Source organism: Anas acuta, chromosome 9 (assembly GCF_963932015.1).
Source record: "Anas acuta chromosome 9, bAnaAcu1.1, whole genome shotgun sequence".
Lineage (NCBI taxonomy): Eukaryota > Metazoa > Chordata > Aves > Anseriformes > Anatidae > Anas > Anas acuta.
In genome coordinates, this window is record NC_088987.1 from 8996042 (window position 1) to 9014330 (window position 18289).

The 18289-nt window shown below is 43.2% G+C and overlaps 1 protein-coding gene across 6 annotated transcripts in view; it reads left to right on the top strand.

Annotated features, from left to right (window-relative positions):
• The window catches only part of SENP5 (SUMO specific peptidase 5), a 64497-nt gene that overhangs the window by 8348 nt on the left and 37860 nt on the right, over window positions 1–18289 (top strand). For 3 of the 6 annotated variants that reach the window (XM_068691816.1, XM_068691817.1, XM_068691818.1), the window contains 8 exons: window positions 2243–2348; window positions 2502–2649; window positions 3283–3330; window positions 5233–5310; window positions 7932–8069; window positions 9764–9847; window positions 11239–11289; window positions 11365–12492. In XM_068691816.1, coding sequence (XP_068547917.1) covers window positions 2243–2348; window positions 2502–2649; window positions 3283–3330; window positions 5233–5310; window positions 7932–8069; window positions 9764–9847; window positions 11239–11289; window positions 11365–11493 — 782 coding nt within the window. In that variant the 3' untranslated portion in view covers window positions 11494–12492. Of the gene's footprint in view, window positions 1–2242; window positions 2349–2501; window positions 2650–3282; window positions 3331–5232; window positions 5311–7931; window positions 8070–9763; window positions 9848–11238; window positions 11290–11364; window positions 12493–18289 lie in introns of those variants that run through there. The other 3 variants (XR_011099271.1, XR_011099272.1, XM_068691819.1) reach the window with 2 other exon arrangements.

The window sequence follows — 18289 nt, forward strand, 5'->3', positions numbered from 1 at the left end:
GGAGTTCTGAAGTTTGTCCAGCAGAAAAAGGGATGTTGTCCTTCTGTAACAGTCAAGAACCCAGCTTGTATCAGGGTAGTTCAAGGTTAAAGTTTTGGGGTCTGATAGGCCATCGTGTTCCTGTTTGTGGGAGGCCTGAATAGCTTCAGAAAAACAAAAAGAAGGAAACAAAAAAGCCAGCAAATGCACTATACTTTCTCACTTTTTGGCAATTTTAAGAGAATTCTTACCTAGCTTCTCAATGGAAGTAGGTTCCCATTTTCCTCACAGCTGGGGGCTCTTCTCTGAGGGCTGACACCAGGTCTGTGTTATCTACACGTTCATGCTTCTCAGTCCTCCCAGCTGAAAACTTACAAAATATTGTAGTTTTGGTATAACTGTACATAATTTCTTTGTGTGTTTGGGAGTGTTTTTAAGAATTAACTGCATACCTAAAAGATCCTGGCAGCCATTCTAGGGTAGATGCTCTTGAGTTTTGAATTCCTGTGTAGCGGCTGACCATGGATGTTAATGGGCAGCAGCATTTAGTGCGTTCTGAGGTACTGTTAGGTATCAAACAGGGCTCTGGTAAATCCTCTTTGTAATGCTTGTATGGTCTTGTATCAGAGCTGAACTCCATATTTTCCTCCTCGAGTTACTCACGGTTACACCAGCTCAAATGAGGTCAGAATTAGAGGTCTCCTAGAGCTCTGCTACTCTGAGGTGTAACTATGAGAACAATCCTTTTTGTGAGTATGAACAAACAGCTTTTTAATGTTTTATGTATTAAGAGAACGATGTACACTTAAAAGTCCCATGCATCTTTTTATGTAGACTTCTAATCAGTGAGAAATACCCTTCCTGTCACAGTCTACTAAGATGTAAGGGATAAAAGTTGTAGGTAAGTGAGTGGCAGAGTTGCAGGGAAGGGTATCTCCTCGTGAAGGATGCTTTCTTGTTGCCTGCTCTCAACCTTTAAGCCTCCCTTCCTTCTGTAACGCCTCCAGGTGTAGTTTTTGCTCTATCTCCGCTGCTTTTCCTGCCTCTCTGTGTTTTGGTCTTGGTCTCTCTCCTTTCTTTTTTGTTCTTCCCTTACAGCAGTTCTCCTGGCAGTTCTTTCTGTCAGGTGTTTCTCATCTTGCTTCTTCCCATACTGATCTTTGAAAGTTTCCAGGAAATATCCTTAGAGTCTTAGTAAGTAGAGAGCTAGGCACGTACTGCAGCACCCAGGGATACCCTATCCCTCACACCCAGGCCCGAGAAGGGTACTGGAATTTGGGCTAGTGCAATTTCCCTGGGCTCTGTTCTCACATCCAGCTTTCCCTCTGTACATGCAACACATGTTCTCTGCTGCATTTGGAAGTTCATTTTCAGAGAGCTGCAGAACTTGGTCTTTTATTCCCTTCTTCACTAGTAAGTGTTGAAATCCTGCTTTCTGTTCTCTTTCATTCTAAAATTAGTTTTGGATGCTTGGGTGGGATTTGTGTCTCCGCTGTTCTAGTATTGTCTGAGGGGAAAAAGAATATATATATTTCCTAGTTGTTGGGTTTGAGGTTTTTTGGGGGGAAAAAATAGTCCAATAGTCATCTCTTGGTTAATTTCCAGCTAATATCTTTTAGTTTTGGTGTTAGGGTTGTCCAGTGCTTTCCCAAACAAAGGCACTAGGACACTGGGGTGAATGAGTTAGCCTTGCTGGGGTCTGGCTGGTGTCCCTTCTGTTTGTAATGCTGGTGTCAGGGGAGCTGAACCCTGCAAACACTCTGCAGACCAGGGCTGTTAGCATTTGAGGAAAGTAATTCTGCATGCCATAAGGAGAAGGAACTGGCTTTTCAATGAGAACTGTTGCAGAAACTGATAGCTCTTCATGTTGTGGTAAAATTATTTAAGATGCTAATTGAAACAGGCAGTGGGCTGGATTCTCTTCATAGTACTGGTATAATTAGTTTGATGTAGATATGTGTGTATGTGGCATGAATGGGGTCTGATCTTTTCCTCTAAAAGCTGAATGATCAGATTTCTGCCTCTTTATTTTTGTCCTCCTCCCCCCAATCCCGCTGTTATTTATGTTGCCAATTTGAACTTGTTTCTTTCCCTTTTTTAACATATACTTACCATGTGCGATGCTGTCTGTTGGTTGGGTGCAGAACCATTGCTGCTCATACTAGGAGGGAGTGACTACTTTATCAGAGCTTGCATTTTTTTTTCTTTTTTCTTTTTTTCTTTTTCACATGTTTGTGCTTTCATTTTTCTGGTGTATTTAAAGGATTCCTAGATGAAGTTATGAAGAAGTATGGCAGTTTAGTTCCACTCTGTGAAAAAGATGTCATGGGAAGATTAAAAGAAGTCTTTAATGAAGATTTCTCCCATAGGTGTGTAGCAGTATCACGTTCTTGACTTTATAAAGGACAAATTGCTTGCATTGCTACCGCGTGCTCCGTGTCTAACACCTTAAGGATTAGAAGTTTGTTTGATATGACCTTGACATTGACTTACTTTTTTCTGCCTCTTCAATCCCGTTTTAGAAAACCTTTTATCACCAGGGAAATCATGAAGTATCGGGAAAAACATCCAAAAACCTCCACTTGCAATTTCCGGGTCTTCTATAATAAGCACATGCTAGATATGGACGATTTAGCTACACTGGAAGGCCAGAACTGGCTGAATGACCAGGTCAGAGATGCTCGGTGTTTACGTGGCTCTTTACCCCTTTTTTAGCCCTTTTATGTCAGGGTGTCAGTTGCTCACCTTCTACATTATAGGTCTGCTCCCCTTACTTGAGAAATTAAAGAACATGGGGAGCAGCTTTTATAAGGGCGAGTGCAGTAATCGTGGTTACAAGCCTGGAAGACAGGAGGTGTCACAGCTAAGCTGCTTCCTTTTGCAGAAATGATACCGCACTATTTTGAGAAAATAATGGCTACCCACATGTGTTTTAGGGTCTCCCCCCGGCCCCAAGCTCAATAGTAGAAAAGCAGAACAGCAGAGTGAAGCAGCAGGCTGGCCCCCAGCCAAAAACCCAAGAAGGCTGTAGTTCCCAGGGCATGCACTGGTACACTTAAATTGAATTAAACTGCATTTCAGATTGAAGCAGACTTCAAGCAGCCAGTTACAGAGTCTCTCTCTGGGCAGACCACTATTAGTTCCAGAGCGCTTGTCCTTCAGACTGCAGCAGAATGTTACTGTAATTGCTCGGCTCCTTATTGCTGCTTTAAGTGGGGAAGGCCCTGCTTTTTATGGGAACTTGCGAATTTGGGTTTTACGAAGTTGTTCTGTACGTACTCAAATATTTACTAACTCTTGCAGATAATTAACATGTATGGTGAACTCATAATGGATGCAGTCCCTGAAAAGGTGAGGGTTTTTGTTTTTATGTGAATGTGCCTAATGAGAGATTGAGAGGGAAGGGCTGAATATTTCAGGTGCAGGATCGAGATTTAGCTCAGTGACGGTCTGAGTGGTTCCATTACAATTTGTTGCTGTCTGTTGTTCAAATTTTCTTCCTTCCCTGCACTAAAACAGTTTTCAGTGCTGCCACTCGTTTCAGGAATCTGTTGCATTAGCTCTGCAGGTGGTTTCCGTGCTAGCCTGATGTTACTGACCTGCAGTGGAAGGCAGGTGCCCTGTTTGCTCCCATCCCACAGTCCTTTCTCCCCTGAAGGTTTCTGTCTCCATCTTGTCTGCTTCTAAAGCACTTTATCTATGCCCTTGTTCACCAGTCTGGTGTTTTAGCTGAAATTTCCACTAAATACAGATTTCTGCTGAGATGACAGACCATGAATGGGTGGAATCTGAGCCACGCACATGCGCTGCTTGTGCACATCCACCCCACAGTTGTGGGGGCCACAGCAGCTCAAACTGCTTCTGCCGTCTGCTTGCTGAAGAGGAATGGACACAGAGTGGCTCCATGCTGAGGTTTGTGCATCCTCAGCAGCGTGTTTACTGCTATCCACCGGCAGTGTCTAACTGTTGGTGGCACTTAAAAAAAAAAAAAAAGAAAAAAAAAAAGGAAAAGAAAACAACAACCCCCTCTTCTGTCACTAAATTTGCAGCAGCGGCAATTATAAAAAGCCATCTGTTTACTGGTAGAGCTGAACAATTTTCAGGTGAGACCACAAAGGAAGAGCCAAACAAAGCCATTTTTAGATGAGCTCTGCAGAACCCAACGCTTAAAATCTTCAAGCTCAGAAGAAAGAGCGTTGTTGCTTTGATTGGTGGTGATGGTGATTCTTCATTAGTATTCTCTGTACTTCCTGAGCGTGCGCTAGGGTTGTGGTATTGGAGATTGTATCTGTTTGCTTGTGTCTGCTTTTTCTTCATAGTGCATAATTGAAATCCTCATGGGAGATTTTGTGCTGGTACCTCAGAATGTGGTTTTGAAGTCTGCTGGCATAGCTAATGGCTGTTAGCCTGCATTTTCAGATGCTGAATTTTCTAACTTTTTTAAAGTAATAACTCAAGTCTTCTACCACCTCTACACTAGCAGAATTATCAAAAACAGATGTTGCAGTTTTGCATTTGTATTAATCCATTCCTGTAATTGCAAGAAGCTAAGCATGGGGGATAACAGTGTTAACCTGGAGCTAAATAATTGTTTTTAACATAAGTCTGCTTTTTTTTTTTCCATAAACGTAGGTTTTTAGTTACTCAAAAAACAGATGTGGTTTAACTTAAAAATGCTTTTAAATAGCACAATATAGTTTTTGTCTGAAGTCTGGAGCTGGTCATAGTAGTTGAATACAAATGACCATGTTGTTGGATTAAATCTCATAACTGTTTTGATGAAATTTATTTTGATTTCTTTTTTTTTTTTGAGTCTCAGAGCTTCCAGCAACTAGAAGCCAAAGTTACTCCCTTTTTCACCACCCCCATTTTGCCAGCCCAATGATCTCTTCCTTAATCCCTGCAAAGAACAACAAAAACTAACTCCTTGTCCTGGTGTTTTACTCCCGGTCCCATCCCAAACAAAAAAAAATTAAACATGATATGCCTGGAGATATCAAAGTGTAAATACAAATGCTGCAATGACTCACATCATATATTATGGGGAAAGAAAGCTTGCTTTCTTTGTCTGCTGAAGAACAGCGATAGTTTAGGCTTGGCAAAGCCTCTGTTTGTCCCTACTGGGGTTCTGTTTCAAAAACCTGCATTAAATAATGCCTCATTGCAAGTTGTTTTATATAAATTCTCCTGGGGGAGGGGGAATGACTGTGCATGAAGATTTCTGTGCTCATTCCTCCTCTCTCTCTTTTTTAGGTTCATTTCTTTAACAGCTTTTTTCATAGACAGCTCGTTACCAAAGGATATAATGGGGTAAAACGATGGACTAAAAAGGTATCGTTTAACTCCACGTTGTCAATGCTGTGGTTTTTGGGGATGGGTTGAATCACTAACTTGAAACTGGGAGCAATGTGTTATCTAGAAAGGATGGGTTTGGAAAGGAGCTGTACAAAGCGAGCTGTGGTCACTAGACTCAGTAGGGTGATACTGTTCAAGTTGGCTTGCTTACGTTGTGAAACTGTACTTTGAATAGCTTCATCTTCGGTGGTAGGTTATCTCTTTGTGTATGTTCATGCAAGCTGTTAATTTAGCTGCAAGAAATATCTCTTACTGCTCCTGACAGTGCCAGGTACACTAATCTACTAGAGAGCAAACTTAATTTTGCTTCTTCCATTTATCTCAAGCTCGGATTGTTTGGTTAAAATAAAATTTTTACTCCTGAGTAACATATGCAGGTATTAGCAGAAAATAGAGACCAATAATTAATAAGCCATGCTGTCGTTTTCATAACGAGGACAGAATTTGCCTTGCTTTCCGGAACCCACACCATATCAGGGGTTGTAATATTTTCTGGGGTAGCTAATACAAAGAGCAGCACTCTTTGCTGTGAACATTTGTCCTTTCTAATGTGGGAGATGAGGCAAGACTAATCAAGGACCACGCTTGAATGTATGATCTTTCTGCAGGAGCTCTTAAATAGCACACATCTGTGAAATGGTAGAGATGAACTCATTATCCAAATATAAAATCTATTCATATAATTTATTAAAACCTCTTTAAAGGGACACTGAATATTGGTACTTATTACTGCAGGATTAAAAAAAAAAAGTTCTCTCTAGCAGTCTAAAACCCAGGAAGTGAAGGTAGATTCCAGAACCAGAGCCTGTGTTCATGTTGCAGCTGGAGAGGGACCAGATGAGAGCAGGACAGTTACTTAAAGACGTTCATACTTGAATTTCTGAGGACTCTCTAAAGCAAGGACAAGAGCTAGAGAGTTTCCCTTGGAAGGATTCAAGTAGACTGCCTCATCCTGCAATGTGCAATTAAGGAGAACTTGTTTCTGCTTTTCAAACATGCAAGAGCACTGTTCCGGGCTCTATAAACGTGCTCTTCTGGGACACAGGCAGCCAGAGCCCAGAAAGACGTGCTCCTCTGCCTGTAGCTGCTGTGCTTCCACAGCTCCTGCTCGTGTCTGTCCTGGCTGCTGAGCACACTGATGCTCCTGCTCTGATCTGCTGTCGTGTCAGCTACCTGGCGCTGCGCTGTCTCGCTGGCACGACTCCAGGTTGCCACCATCATTTCTGTACACCGGCTCTTCATTAAAGACTCTTCCAGCTCTTGGCTGCCTGTTTCCACTCTCCTGCTGCAGGTTTGCACGCCTGCAGCAATCCTTCAGCTAGGGCCACTTGAGGACTCTTGAGCTTAGCCGAGCTCTGCTGTTGCTGTACATCACAGAAGGTGTAGTTCATCTGTCTTCTTCCAGCTTTCCTTTGAGGGCCGGGCTTGCTGCTGGCTCACATCTCCTTCTCCTCTCTGAGGATGATGGATCGTTGTGTACCGAGCGTGCTGTGGTGTGGTCAGGAAGCAGTTGCTGTAGGTGGGAGCAGGGATGCTTGTGACAATCAGCACACTGTTGGGAGCAAGGCTCTGCTGGTAACTGCTGTGAATGCTCAGACCTTTTTCTGCCTTCTGCCTCCTGCTGCTACTCAAAAAATACACTTTTCTTTCCTACAAATGACCTGCCTTGTACCAGTGTGCAGCAATTATGTACTGTTCAAATTGCACGGTGCTTTAAAAAAAAAGGCAATCTTTCCACTGGGTGAGTTAATTTAATTCAGTATTCTGTTTCTGCTTATTTTCTGTACTATACCACCAAAAACCCAGCAATTAGACAACCATTTAGAGAAGAGCTGGAAGAAGGAAGATCATGAAAGGCCCTGTCTTGACTGGCTTCCAAAAGCATAAGGGCTCATCTGCCTGACAGACACGGGGGGTGTTGTATCTGATCTGCTTGTTCTGTACTTTAAGACCTTCTCCCTCATTTGCCTGCCTTTGGCCACGGTACATCTGCTACAGCATGAAGTTCAGGGAGGCATGGATCTACTTTGTCTTCTCCCCCTCCCTTCCTCTGCTCACCAGAGCACTCCTCTCCTGCGTTCCTCAGACCAGGCACAGAGCCTGCCTCACGGCAGAGGGAGTCGAGCTCTACCAGCCTGCTGGGTTTGTGGGATGCTTGTCAGCACAGCTGCACAATGTGTCACCTACCCGGGATGCAGATCTCGTGAAGCCAGTGGGATTCATGCTGCAGGAATGCCGTTACCGAGATATGTGACCAACCCCTATTGAGTCTCAGCTGCATTCCCATTGTTACTCAAAAGCAATCCCACTTGAACGCAGTTGTTGAAGCGTAATGTGAGCAGACTTTTTGCCACAAACACAGTGGTGACTAGCTCTGGTACTGTACAGTGCTCCTTAGCTACTTTCTGTGCTCTGACTATTTTTGTGTCTGCTCATAAGTTGTGTGTGAGAGAAACATGAGGAATGTACTGGAAGAGAACTGAAGAGCTTCAGTTAGGGGGTGGTGGGTGGGTAGGAGATCTGGGTATGATTCATCGCATGCTTTGCTGTGTTGTGCCTCTGGAATTGTCTCTAATGTGTATTGTTCTTCTTGCCAGGTGGACTTGTTCAAAAAGACTCTCCTGTTAATTCCTATTCACCTGGAAGTCCACTGGTCCCTCATTACTGTGAACATCCCCAGTCGAATCATTTCATTTTATGATTCCCAAGGCATTCATTTTAAGTTTTGTGTAGAGGTAAGAGTGGCAGCTGTTGGCAAAGTTTGAACTGTTTTCTTAAACCAACAACCCCCCTTTTCCTTTTCTCTCTTAAACTTTCAATGCAGTACGTCTGCTGTCCTGCTGTCTGTGAAATGAGAATCAGCTTGCTCTGCAGAGGAGGAATCTGAAGCACAGATTTGGGGGGTCCTAGAGTGAATCCACACCAGGGAGTTGAAGTCAGATTGCATATTGCCTAAATAGCCTGACTGTGTAGTCCACACACCTCTTACTGCTCTGTCTTGTCACTCCCACCAAAAGCAGGAGCTTGAAGCCGAGGGCCGTGGGTAAGCAGGTTGTCAGGAGGAGAGTAAGAGCAGTTCTTTAAACTGCAAAAGGGCTTGCCTTTAGGAAATGACAAACTGGGGTCCTTTTTTGGAGGAGGTTGCCTAGGTGAGAGAACAGGACTGAAGATGCTATAGTGCTGCCCAGTGGGGTTTATGTGTTACTGTGCTATTAACAGTGTGTTGCCTTTTTCCTCTGTCCGCACGAGTACAGGGTGAGTACCTCTGATTATAAACCTGCAACCTTTTGAAGCTACTACCTGAACGCTGGAGTTAAAATATCAGTCTTTCTTGTGAAGAACAGTCAGGAAGTTTTTGCTGGGACTAGCGAATTGTAATGACCCTCTTACAAAAGCTAATTTTGTCGACTTAATTGCTTGTTTGATGTAGCAGCCCTCTATTTTTAACTGTGTGTAGTTGTTGGCTTACAGCAGAGTAGTAATTATTGTACCCGGGAGAGTTCCCAGCTCGGACTTCTGAATGAAGATACGAGCTTCCTTCTGGCATTTGCTGAAGGTGAAGCTGATGTTTGTTCGGGGAGTGAGAGACCTCCTGCTCTCTAGCTTCTGAACCTGCTGCGTAAACCAGGAGGCCCTCTCAGCAGCCCTGCAGTTTCTCCCGTGGCCTTGCAATGTGGCCTCTCCCATCCCTCTCAGGGCAAGGCATTTGCACTTAATTGACTTAATTGTCTTACGAACATGAAACACTTTTCTTCTTGCCCTTTCTGGGGAGTAGGGGGTCAATACCCAAAATTCCTCTGTGGTCCACCCATTAAGGTGAACCTCAGTGTGCTGGAGTGTGTTTAAATTGTGCTATAAACCACCAGCCTGTTTACAGAGAAGGAGAAGGATTTGCTTAACCCAAGACCAGAGGCTCATTTGTCTTGCTTCCTTCTCTCGTGTCAGACTATTTTTTCCTGTATGTCACTAAAACATTCCCTGGGGCTTTGCTGATTAGCTGCAGAACTCAAAGCTTTTTGTACCGAAATTTGGGCAGGAAAAGGCTATCATCCTGAAAATATAGGCCTTGGTGTCAGCTGAGTAAGTCGAGAGACAGCACGTGTGGGACTGCACGGTGCAGCTCTGCATGTCTGAGAGCACTCTGACTTTGTGTACAAGTGCCACAGCTACCCCAATATTAAGTATGCCAGCGTTCAGTGGGGCAGAGGGATGTTAAAGTCTCCCTTGATGGACCAGAACAAGCCTTGGAGTTAGAAGGTGCTGATCTCTTTGTCTTCAGATCTGAGCTGAGCTCCTAATGTGTAATGATACCTGAAATTTGTCCTCATTGTCAAAAGGATGCCAACAAAGATGTCAATGTCTCCCTCCTGTTTTTTAGCTGGTGAATAATAGTGGGTTGTTGTTTGTTTTTTCCCTTTCCTTTATAAAGAACATTCGAAAGTATTTGCTGACTGAAGCAAAAGAGAAGAATCGCCCCGAGTTTCTTCAGGGTTGGCAGACTGCTGTGACAAAGGTAAATGGCAGCCCCTCGAGTCCTGGAGTCTGACTTTCTGGCAGATTTTAGGAGATTGCTTCTAAACCCATATATTTTTTATAAGTAGTGAATTGTTTCATGCTGACTACAAGGAAGATGGTAGGAGCTACACGGGTGGTTACACATGGGAATTAAAGCTCTGTCACTCATTCAACTCCCTCCAGGTCTTTAATACTTTCTGCAAGTGACTTGGTGATCTGAGCTTGATCTCTGGTCAGTTAAGTATCTGTGCAGCAAAACCTGTAGCTGGTGCTGATGTTGGAGGAAGGTCAAGGACAGAGTGAGCTGGAGACTCAGCTTCCTAACTCCTCCCAAAAGGACTGTTCTGAACTATGCTAAATGGATGGGATTTGGTGAGGGAGGGAACAGGCGAATGCTGTTGCTGCCTATATTTTATATTTGTTATGGATAGAGAGCTTTGGTCTCCAGGGCTGTTTGTAGCACATTACGTTTGATCACAAGTAAACAAAGTCTGGCAGCAATAAAAGGGAATAACTTGTGTGTAGTGTAAATGAGGGAGTATGTGATTTGCGTAGCCATCCCATAATGGCTCTGAAGATATAAAACAGGTCATTGCACACTAGACACTCCCAACAACTCCCTCTTTACACAGGATTATTTTTAGATGCTGCTACGATGATAAAACGATTCCCTTCCACACTCACCCGCACCCTGTGCAGCCAGGGTTTGTCCTCCTGCAGTCTGTAAGCCGGAAGATTTGGGAGTTGAGAAAAAACATTATTTTTCCCCTTCATGTTCCAGAGGCGTGGCAGCACTAGCAAGTGGGACTTCTTAGCCCTGTATGTCAAAATTCAGCATGTCTGGCGAAGTGACAAAGGTTGAAAATTATCATTTGAGACTGCCTCGCGGAGTCCTGTTGTCTGACAGCGTGCTGCCCTTTGTGTTCTTTGAGAACCTTTGGTGTGGCAGGGGGAGGAAAGCCACTGTCGGTAGCATGGATGCCGAGAATAATCTTCCTCTAGACCTGTGTGACTTTGCTGTTACAGTTCAATCCTGTGTAAAGCAGATAGTGCTGTACAAACATTTATTTAAACTAATTGAGAAGCTGTTCTGCATAGGTTGCTAAAAGAAAATAAACTTGAAAGAAAGATTTGTAATTTGTTTTCAGGCCTATACGATATGTTTTTCTGAATGTTAGGTGTTGTTCTAACATGGTGTTGAGTGTCACCTTGCAGAAGTTGGGATCAGAATAAGTAATAACTCCAGTTCCTGCTGCTGCAGAACGGTTGGTTCTGGGAACAATATACTTAATTGTTTCGCAGAATCTGCTTTTGGACTTGAAGCAGGACTTAAAGAATTAAAGGATGGGTAAGGATCTAACACGTCTATTCATGTTTGTTTTCCTTTAGTGCATTCCACAACAGAAAAATGACAGTGACTGTGGGGTTTTTGTGCTCCAGGTAAGAGAACTGCTTTTTAAAAAGTAACCAGTAGCCTGTATTGTTCACATTGTAAATGTCCTTTTTTCAATCAAGCCTTTTCCTTTTCCTCAGTACTGCAAGTGCCTCGCCTTAGACCAGCCTTTTCAGTTCTCCCAGGAAGATATGCCCCGAGTGAGAAAAAGGATTTACAAGGAGCTGTGTGAACGCCAGCTAATAGACTAATAAAATGCAGCCAACCTAATTTCTCTGGCATTTCTGACAAGTTGCAGCTGGTGTTTGTGTACTTGAATTTCTGAAAACTTCCGTGAATTTTGAGCGATTCTCAGCTGAGTGGTGTGGCCACTGTTGTTACCTCAATTTTTTGACAAGCTCTTTAACTGGCAGAACATAACAGAGTTGCCGTATAATATTCCTTATGTCAGTTTGGTTCTTTTATGTTCTTTCCTGTATTTAATATTTATTATCTCAGCATGCATATAGGCAAAGCATGCAACTAAACCATAAAACTGTAGATTTGGTGCACCTTTGAGATGTAGCTAGAAATTGACAAATACAGGTGAATTTGTCTGGAAACATAAAGATGCATGATATGTTTTCTGATGCAATAATGCTTTGAATGTATCAAAAAAACTCAATGCCATAAAAAGAACAGCTGGAACCTATTTGAGTATTCTGTTGTCCCTGATGTGGCCGTATAGTAACGAATTACCACTTTTTAGGGTGGCTGAACAACTCATCTACAGATTTAATTTCTGGAGACCTCTTTTTTAAATAGCTAAAGTTGCTAATAAAGTTTGTTCTGTTAACACTTAACCAGCTGTCATTATCAGCCTGTCGCTACAGATAAAAAGCAGCCCTTGCACAAAAAGAAAGCTTCAGCCCTTGTCTGTATAATAAAAAGTGCAAAGGTGTACAGTCAGATTGATAGTATGTTCCTATATGCTGCAGAAGTCTCCATGGTGTGTGTATTAAGGAGAATTATAAACCTGGCCCTGAAGAGGCACAGCTCAGATAAGATACTAAGATAAAATCCTTGGCTGTAACTGTTTAAATCTCAGATGGCTTTGAGTCATTTTTCAGTTCCGCAATATGAAATGAAATGTACCATTTTGCATCTCCCTTCAGCTCTGTCTTCAAATGAATTCCCTTCTATCTTGTTGTCTTTAACCTCCCATTGGCTTTTTCCTTTATTCAAATATAAATTAATTCATTTCTCTTGCATCTGCTATTTGATTGTCTCAAGCATCCCTAGCTTCGTTTGCGTTCAGTAGCACTCATGCTTGGGAATAATAGCACTTGTGGTGGGTAGGAACACAAAAAAATTGTTCTGCTCCAGAGGGGATGGAGGCTGTAAATCCAACACTGAACTTTGCCGTATTGTTACACTGAGCAGGGATAAGTGAGAACAGTGGATCTTGAGACTTTTGTTTTTTCGCCTTGATCTCTAAGCTGTGGTGTGAAGAAAGCCCGTTTTGTCTGAAGAGGCTGCTGTATGGGATTGCAGCAAATGCCTTCGCTGTGTTTTTGGGCCAGTTGAGGAAGTGAGCCCAGGGGAAAACTGTTCTCAGTGCTCAACGTCATCTGTTGCACAGATTCACTTTGACTCAGTGTCTGTCCATAGCTCTGACTTCTGACAAAAGAAGACCATGTTGACTTCCCTGTCTTGCAGATTAATTCAGGATTGAGCAAAGCCAGGTGCAAATCCCTCCTAGGTTGTCAGAGGGAGCAGGGAGAAATGAGGGAGTGCCAAGAGCAGTCAGGCCAGGGGATGGAAGCATGTGCATGCTGAGTTGTGCTGGAGAAGGAGGTTCTGCAGTATCCTTGTGTGTTCCCACTTCCCTTGGTTGGCAGCTGGCAAGGACTGGCTTGGTTTAGCAAGGTAAGGAAGGCCTTTAGCTCTTGGTTAGATAACTTAATCAGGGAATTTATGAATTTAAATTAAAAAAAAAAAAATTAAAACCTGGACTGGCCAAGGATAGATTTGCCTGTCGTATTGTGCAGAGGACCCCACAGCACATGGTTTCTGTGTGTTTCTCCAAAGCATTGCCTTATACAAACAGCAGCACCTTCTTGGGGTGAGTGTCTGGGAGCAGTGGAGGGTGACTTCAATGAAAATTGAAGCTTGGGATGCAGTTTCTCGTGTGCTAGGCTGGACTATTTAGGCTCGTACTGCCATTCTCATCTTCTCTCTGCACTATCACATGAATGGCACAAATGCTCGTGCTGCAGTGTGGTGAGACCAGCTCAACTGATCTGGGTTAAAACTAAGCCAAAAGGCCCAGAGGACAGAGGACTTACCCCAGTGAAACTTTTCACTGAACGTTTATACCAGATGAGCAAAGAGGGAGGATGGGTTGGCCAGGAAGAGGAAGGAAAGCAGTCCAACTTTGGATGCATGCAAGTGAAGCTGTGTCCTCAAGCAAGACTCCTTGCAAAAGGGAACTGCAGAAGTGAGTTGCCTTTATGTTCAGAACTTAAAATGTTGGTAAGGAAGTTTGAAAGATGTGCAGTGCCAGTGTGCTGGCCTGGGAGTGTCAGTGCCTCCAAGGAAGCCCCTTAGTTTTCATGAAAGATGTCGTGTGCGTGGACATTTTTCATTGTGTGGGAATACGGTGGAGCTCTGGACCACATAGAGTCCTTTCCTGACACTTGGTGCCTACAACTGGTTGGTAGGAATCTGTCTTCTCAATGTGAGAGTCTTTAATCCCGATCCCTTTATCAGTGGCAGCAATAAAAGCACGGTATTTCTGTGAACTTTGTGTTTAGCAGGAGTAGGGATGCTTTGAAGCAAGTGCATATGTGCACCAGATCGTGTGAGGGGAGGGGGGCTTGCATTTGAGTCTGTTGCCTTGTGAGTCGGGGAACAGGGTGGGGAAAGACGCATGTTGGAAAGTACTTCTTGTGTGCTTCCTTGTCATCTAGAGGTTTGCCGACAAGTGTTCCAGTTGGTTATGGGGCAGTACAGAGAAGTTGAACTCGAGTCTCCAACTGTGAATACACCAGTGAGAGGCCTCTGAAAAAAGGAGGGGAAATTGAAAACAGAGCTAATGTAAGCAAAGTATGTTGGTGTAGGGTGGAAATTAATCACAGGCCGTCAGAATCTCAGACTCTGTAATGGTGTATCTTGTGAAACTGGACTAATTAACTCCTCCTTGAGAATGTCTTTGATGCCTTGAAGGAGATGGACTCCATAATCTGCAGTCATTTTACCATTTCTTAAAACATTCAGAACTATGTAGAGTGTTTTTATTATGAGAGGCATATTTATGTGGATGTAGTTATGGCTGTTAGCTATTCCATTAATGTGATATTCAGAATTTCATAAATCACTCTGAACTGGTTTGGCTAATGCTTAAATTTCATGACTTGTTCGGAAGAGATTGTCTCGCTGTGCTGAATTATACAAATAGTCCCAGAACTGGTGAAGGCTCCATCTCATGCATGACAAATTCAAGCTACCTGAGTTGTAATAAACCTTAAACACAATTGGAAATAAATGATTAGTTTCCATTTTGTTTGCTTTAATCTATAGCTTAGAATGACTGTGCAGCTGATATAAATCAAACAAAAATTGAAAATGTGGCCTTGATTCCGCAGGGCAGAGAAATACCGATTGCTAAGCCTTTAGATATTGCAGAATGGAGGATGGACCTTTGTGCTGTTTAATGTGCTGTTGCTCCATTCTTACCTGGTCCTTTTGAGTGTGAAGGTGATATCTTGAATGTTTCGCTTGCACTGATCGCTGAGCCAGACAGGCTTGTGAAGAGCTGATGCCTAGAGTTGCATCTCTGGCATAATGTTCAGCCTATCTTTATTTCCTCGGAGGTTTGATTGGCATTATCTCCTGTAGCATTTATTCAAGTTAATGTGAAAACTTAAACCTTTGGAAGTGACGTAGACTGAACTCCATCGAGCAACATCTGTGTTTTGTGGGTGTGTTCTCGCATCAAATGAAGCCCATGTTCCTGTGAAGTAATAAAACTGAGTTTTACCATAAACCCTATTTTCTTTCAGCAGTTTGGTTTCATTTTAATTTTAAAAGCAACTGGTGTGATGGTTGAGGGAATGTTTGTAGCAGCTTGTTTTGGGATCCCTGTTGTATTAGGAGAAGCCTCTCCAGTTTATTAGTTCAATAACTCTGAACTGTACGCTAATGATGCTCTTTGCTCCGCAGCATCGCGGTGATATAGCTTACTGTGGTTTGAGCTGTGACAGCGTACAAGATTGGAGATGTCACATATTGCATAAATAAGGGTGGAAATCTTGCATTAGACACTTTCTACTAAGGTGGCATTTAAAAAAACACAGATCTGTCAACAGAACAGGTAGGATTTAAATTGCTTTTCTAGATCAAACTAAATTAACGCCCTTCTGGTATTGCTTGTTGATTTAGCTATGTAACTACGGAGTTAAATCTTGTCTTCGCTGAATTTTACAAAGCCATACAGCTTGTGAATTTGTGATAATGGGGGGAATGAAGGCTTAGTGAATGACTCTTTAAGCTATTAATCATGAGACTGGCAACATCATTGTCTTTATTACGTTCATAATTTAAAAATCCTATCATGGAGGAGGAAACATGGATGCTTGTTAAATATATTCTTTCATTGGAAAGTGCTAAGAAATCAGATCATTAAAGTACAAAATCATAAGAGACACTAGAGCCTTGCCAGGAACAATAATTACTATTTATATGTAATAGGCATTGGGAGGGAAAGAGATGAGTCTGGTTTGCTTGCGCCTGAACTTAATGGATTTTATGAGTAACCAACTAGAAGAATTTGGGGATTGGATTTACTTTTCAGAGCGTGTAATATTACAAACTGCAGAGCTAAAAGCTGTTGTAAACGGAGTGAAATATCTTGAGAAATGAACTGACTTGTTTGCTCTGAACGCATGTAAGCAGGACATGTGCAAAGCAGCTCCCACCCCTGCCTGAAACTCTGGCAAGCTTTTTTTGTCGTTGTTAATTTCTGTGTTTGCCTTCAGCTTTGCTGGTATCTCATCTCTCCTGACGTGGGACTTTCTTGCAGTTCTAGACCTTACCTAATGCTTGGGTTACCTGAGCCTCCTTCCAGGCAGCTTGGGGAAGTGGCTGGGAGGAGAAGGGATCGCGAATCTGTTTGCACTGCGTTGCGTTAAATGTGTCAGGGGCTGAAGGGCAGGGGAGAAACTGAGCTTTAAATAAGATGTATTTAACTGGATAATGTAGGTCAGGTCATGTTTATGGTACATGAGCTTGATACAGACAAGGAGCTGCCTTGTTTATGGAAACCTTTGGGATTAAGGAGAGAGAAATGTGGGGAAGAGATGCCTGCTGCAGGGACAATTGCTCTGCTGTGCACAGAGGAGGGTACGTCTTGCTTCAAGCCCGTGCATTTTAGATCAACTTAATGCAGGCAGCAACTGCAGCTAAAGAAGAAACTGCAGCATTCAGCTGAGCATCACGTTTGTTTAGGACGGTCGGGGCTTGACAATTTATCCTCAGCTTCTCTGACAGCTCCGGCCTATTGAAAGGCAGAGAGGCGTGCTCCGGCTCCGCTGCAAGCAGCAGGGCTGCCTGAAGGCTCTTACAGATGAGGTTGACTCCAGCTCACCTTTCAGTTGCTGGCTTCTTTGGGTTTTCTGTTTTGTTTGTTTTAAAACAAAGGAGTCTGAGGTACAGAGAAGTTTTCGAGTGTGTACCTTCAATAAGTATGTTCTTTTCTCTTTCAGGAACCTGTCTTTGTAGATCTGCTTTCAGTGCTGTGTACTGAAGTGCTTCTGTTTCTCACACAATTAGTATAAGGAGGCAACCTTTAAGTGCTGCTATTAAAGGGCAAAGAACAGACTTCAGGGCTTGATTTTTGGCAGAGTTTGTGGTTTTGTCCTCTGCTGGATCACAGTTCAGATGAACTTTTTTTTTTTTTCTTTAGAACCTAAATATAGCTTAAAAATGCCTGAAAGCTTTAGGCTAATGAAAAGCAATGCCTTAAATTTATGGCCACCTAGCATTCTTTTAGACACTTGCTTGTCTTTAGAAGGGGCTGGGGGTGTAATTGGAGAGGATCGGTGCTCTTTAGAAACCAGGGAGCATACATGTTCAGTTCCCCCAAATCACTACTTGATTATTTTACCAGAATATCCATTAGAAACTGAACACCTGGGTGCCAGCGTAGTTCCTGGCAGGGCTGTTGGCCTTTCCTGTGGCTCTGTGGGGTACCTGGGCGTAGCGGTGAGTCCCACGGCTCCTCCTGGGGTACTTTTTGACCACCAGATGTCACGCAAGCACCGTCACAGCAGCGTGCGCTCTGCACGCCGGCTCCCTGCGCACGGCTTGACCGAGGCACGGTGTCTTCTGGTTGCGTGTCGCCTGCCACGTTGGTCCTTGTGTTCCTGCACGTTTCTCAGCAAAATCTGCACCACACTTGCAAAAAGAATGTGTACGTTAAAGCAAACACCGCCCTTCCTTCCACCCTCCATCAAATCCACTGAAAATCCCTCTGTATCAAACATGTAAGTGTTTGGCTCCGGCATGATTACTCCGGAGTCCCATCAATTTTACAAATTGACCGAAACATTTTTTGGTAGAGGAGTCTTGCATACCAGAAGTCTTTAGTCTGATCAAACTGCTGCCTTACTATAGATCATGACTGTTATTTTTATAGCTCTGTATTACCATGGCAAATGCTGGTGGTAGTGGGGGAGAAACCACATCAGTAGCTACTTCTGTCTGATTTGTGGTCATAGGCTCATAACTTGACATGGTTTTGCAAATAACTAAACAGAACCAGGAATTCGTTTAGGGGAAAGAAAAAAAAAAAAAGTCCCCAAAAACTGCTGCATCAAATATCTTGTGTGGAGAGTCTGACTTGCGCTCAGTTTGGATCTTTTAATGGAAAATGGTTCAGAGCAATGGGAACCAGTTGCCCTCTGCTAGGCAGTTGGGCTGTGCTGTGGCTGTCAGCCACTGCCGAGTGCTGTGACAGCCTCTGGGCCATGAATTTTTTGGAATTTTGATTTAATTGCTGGTGTCTGC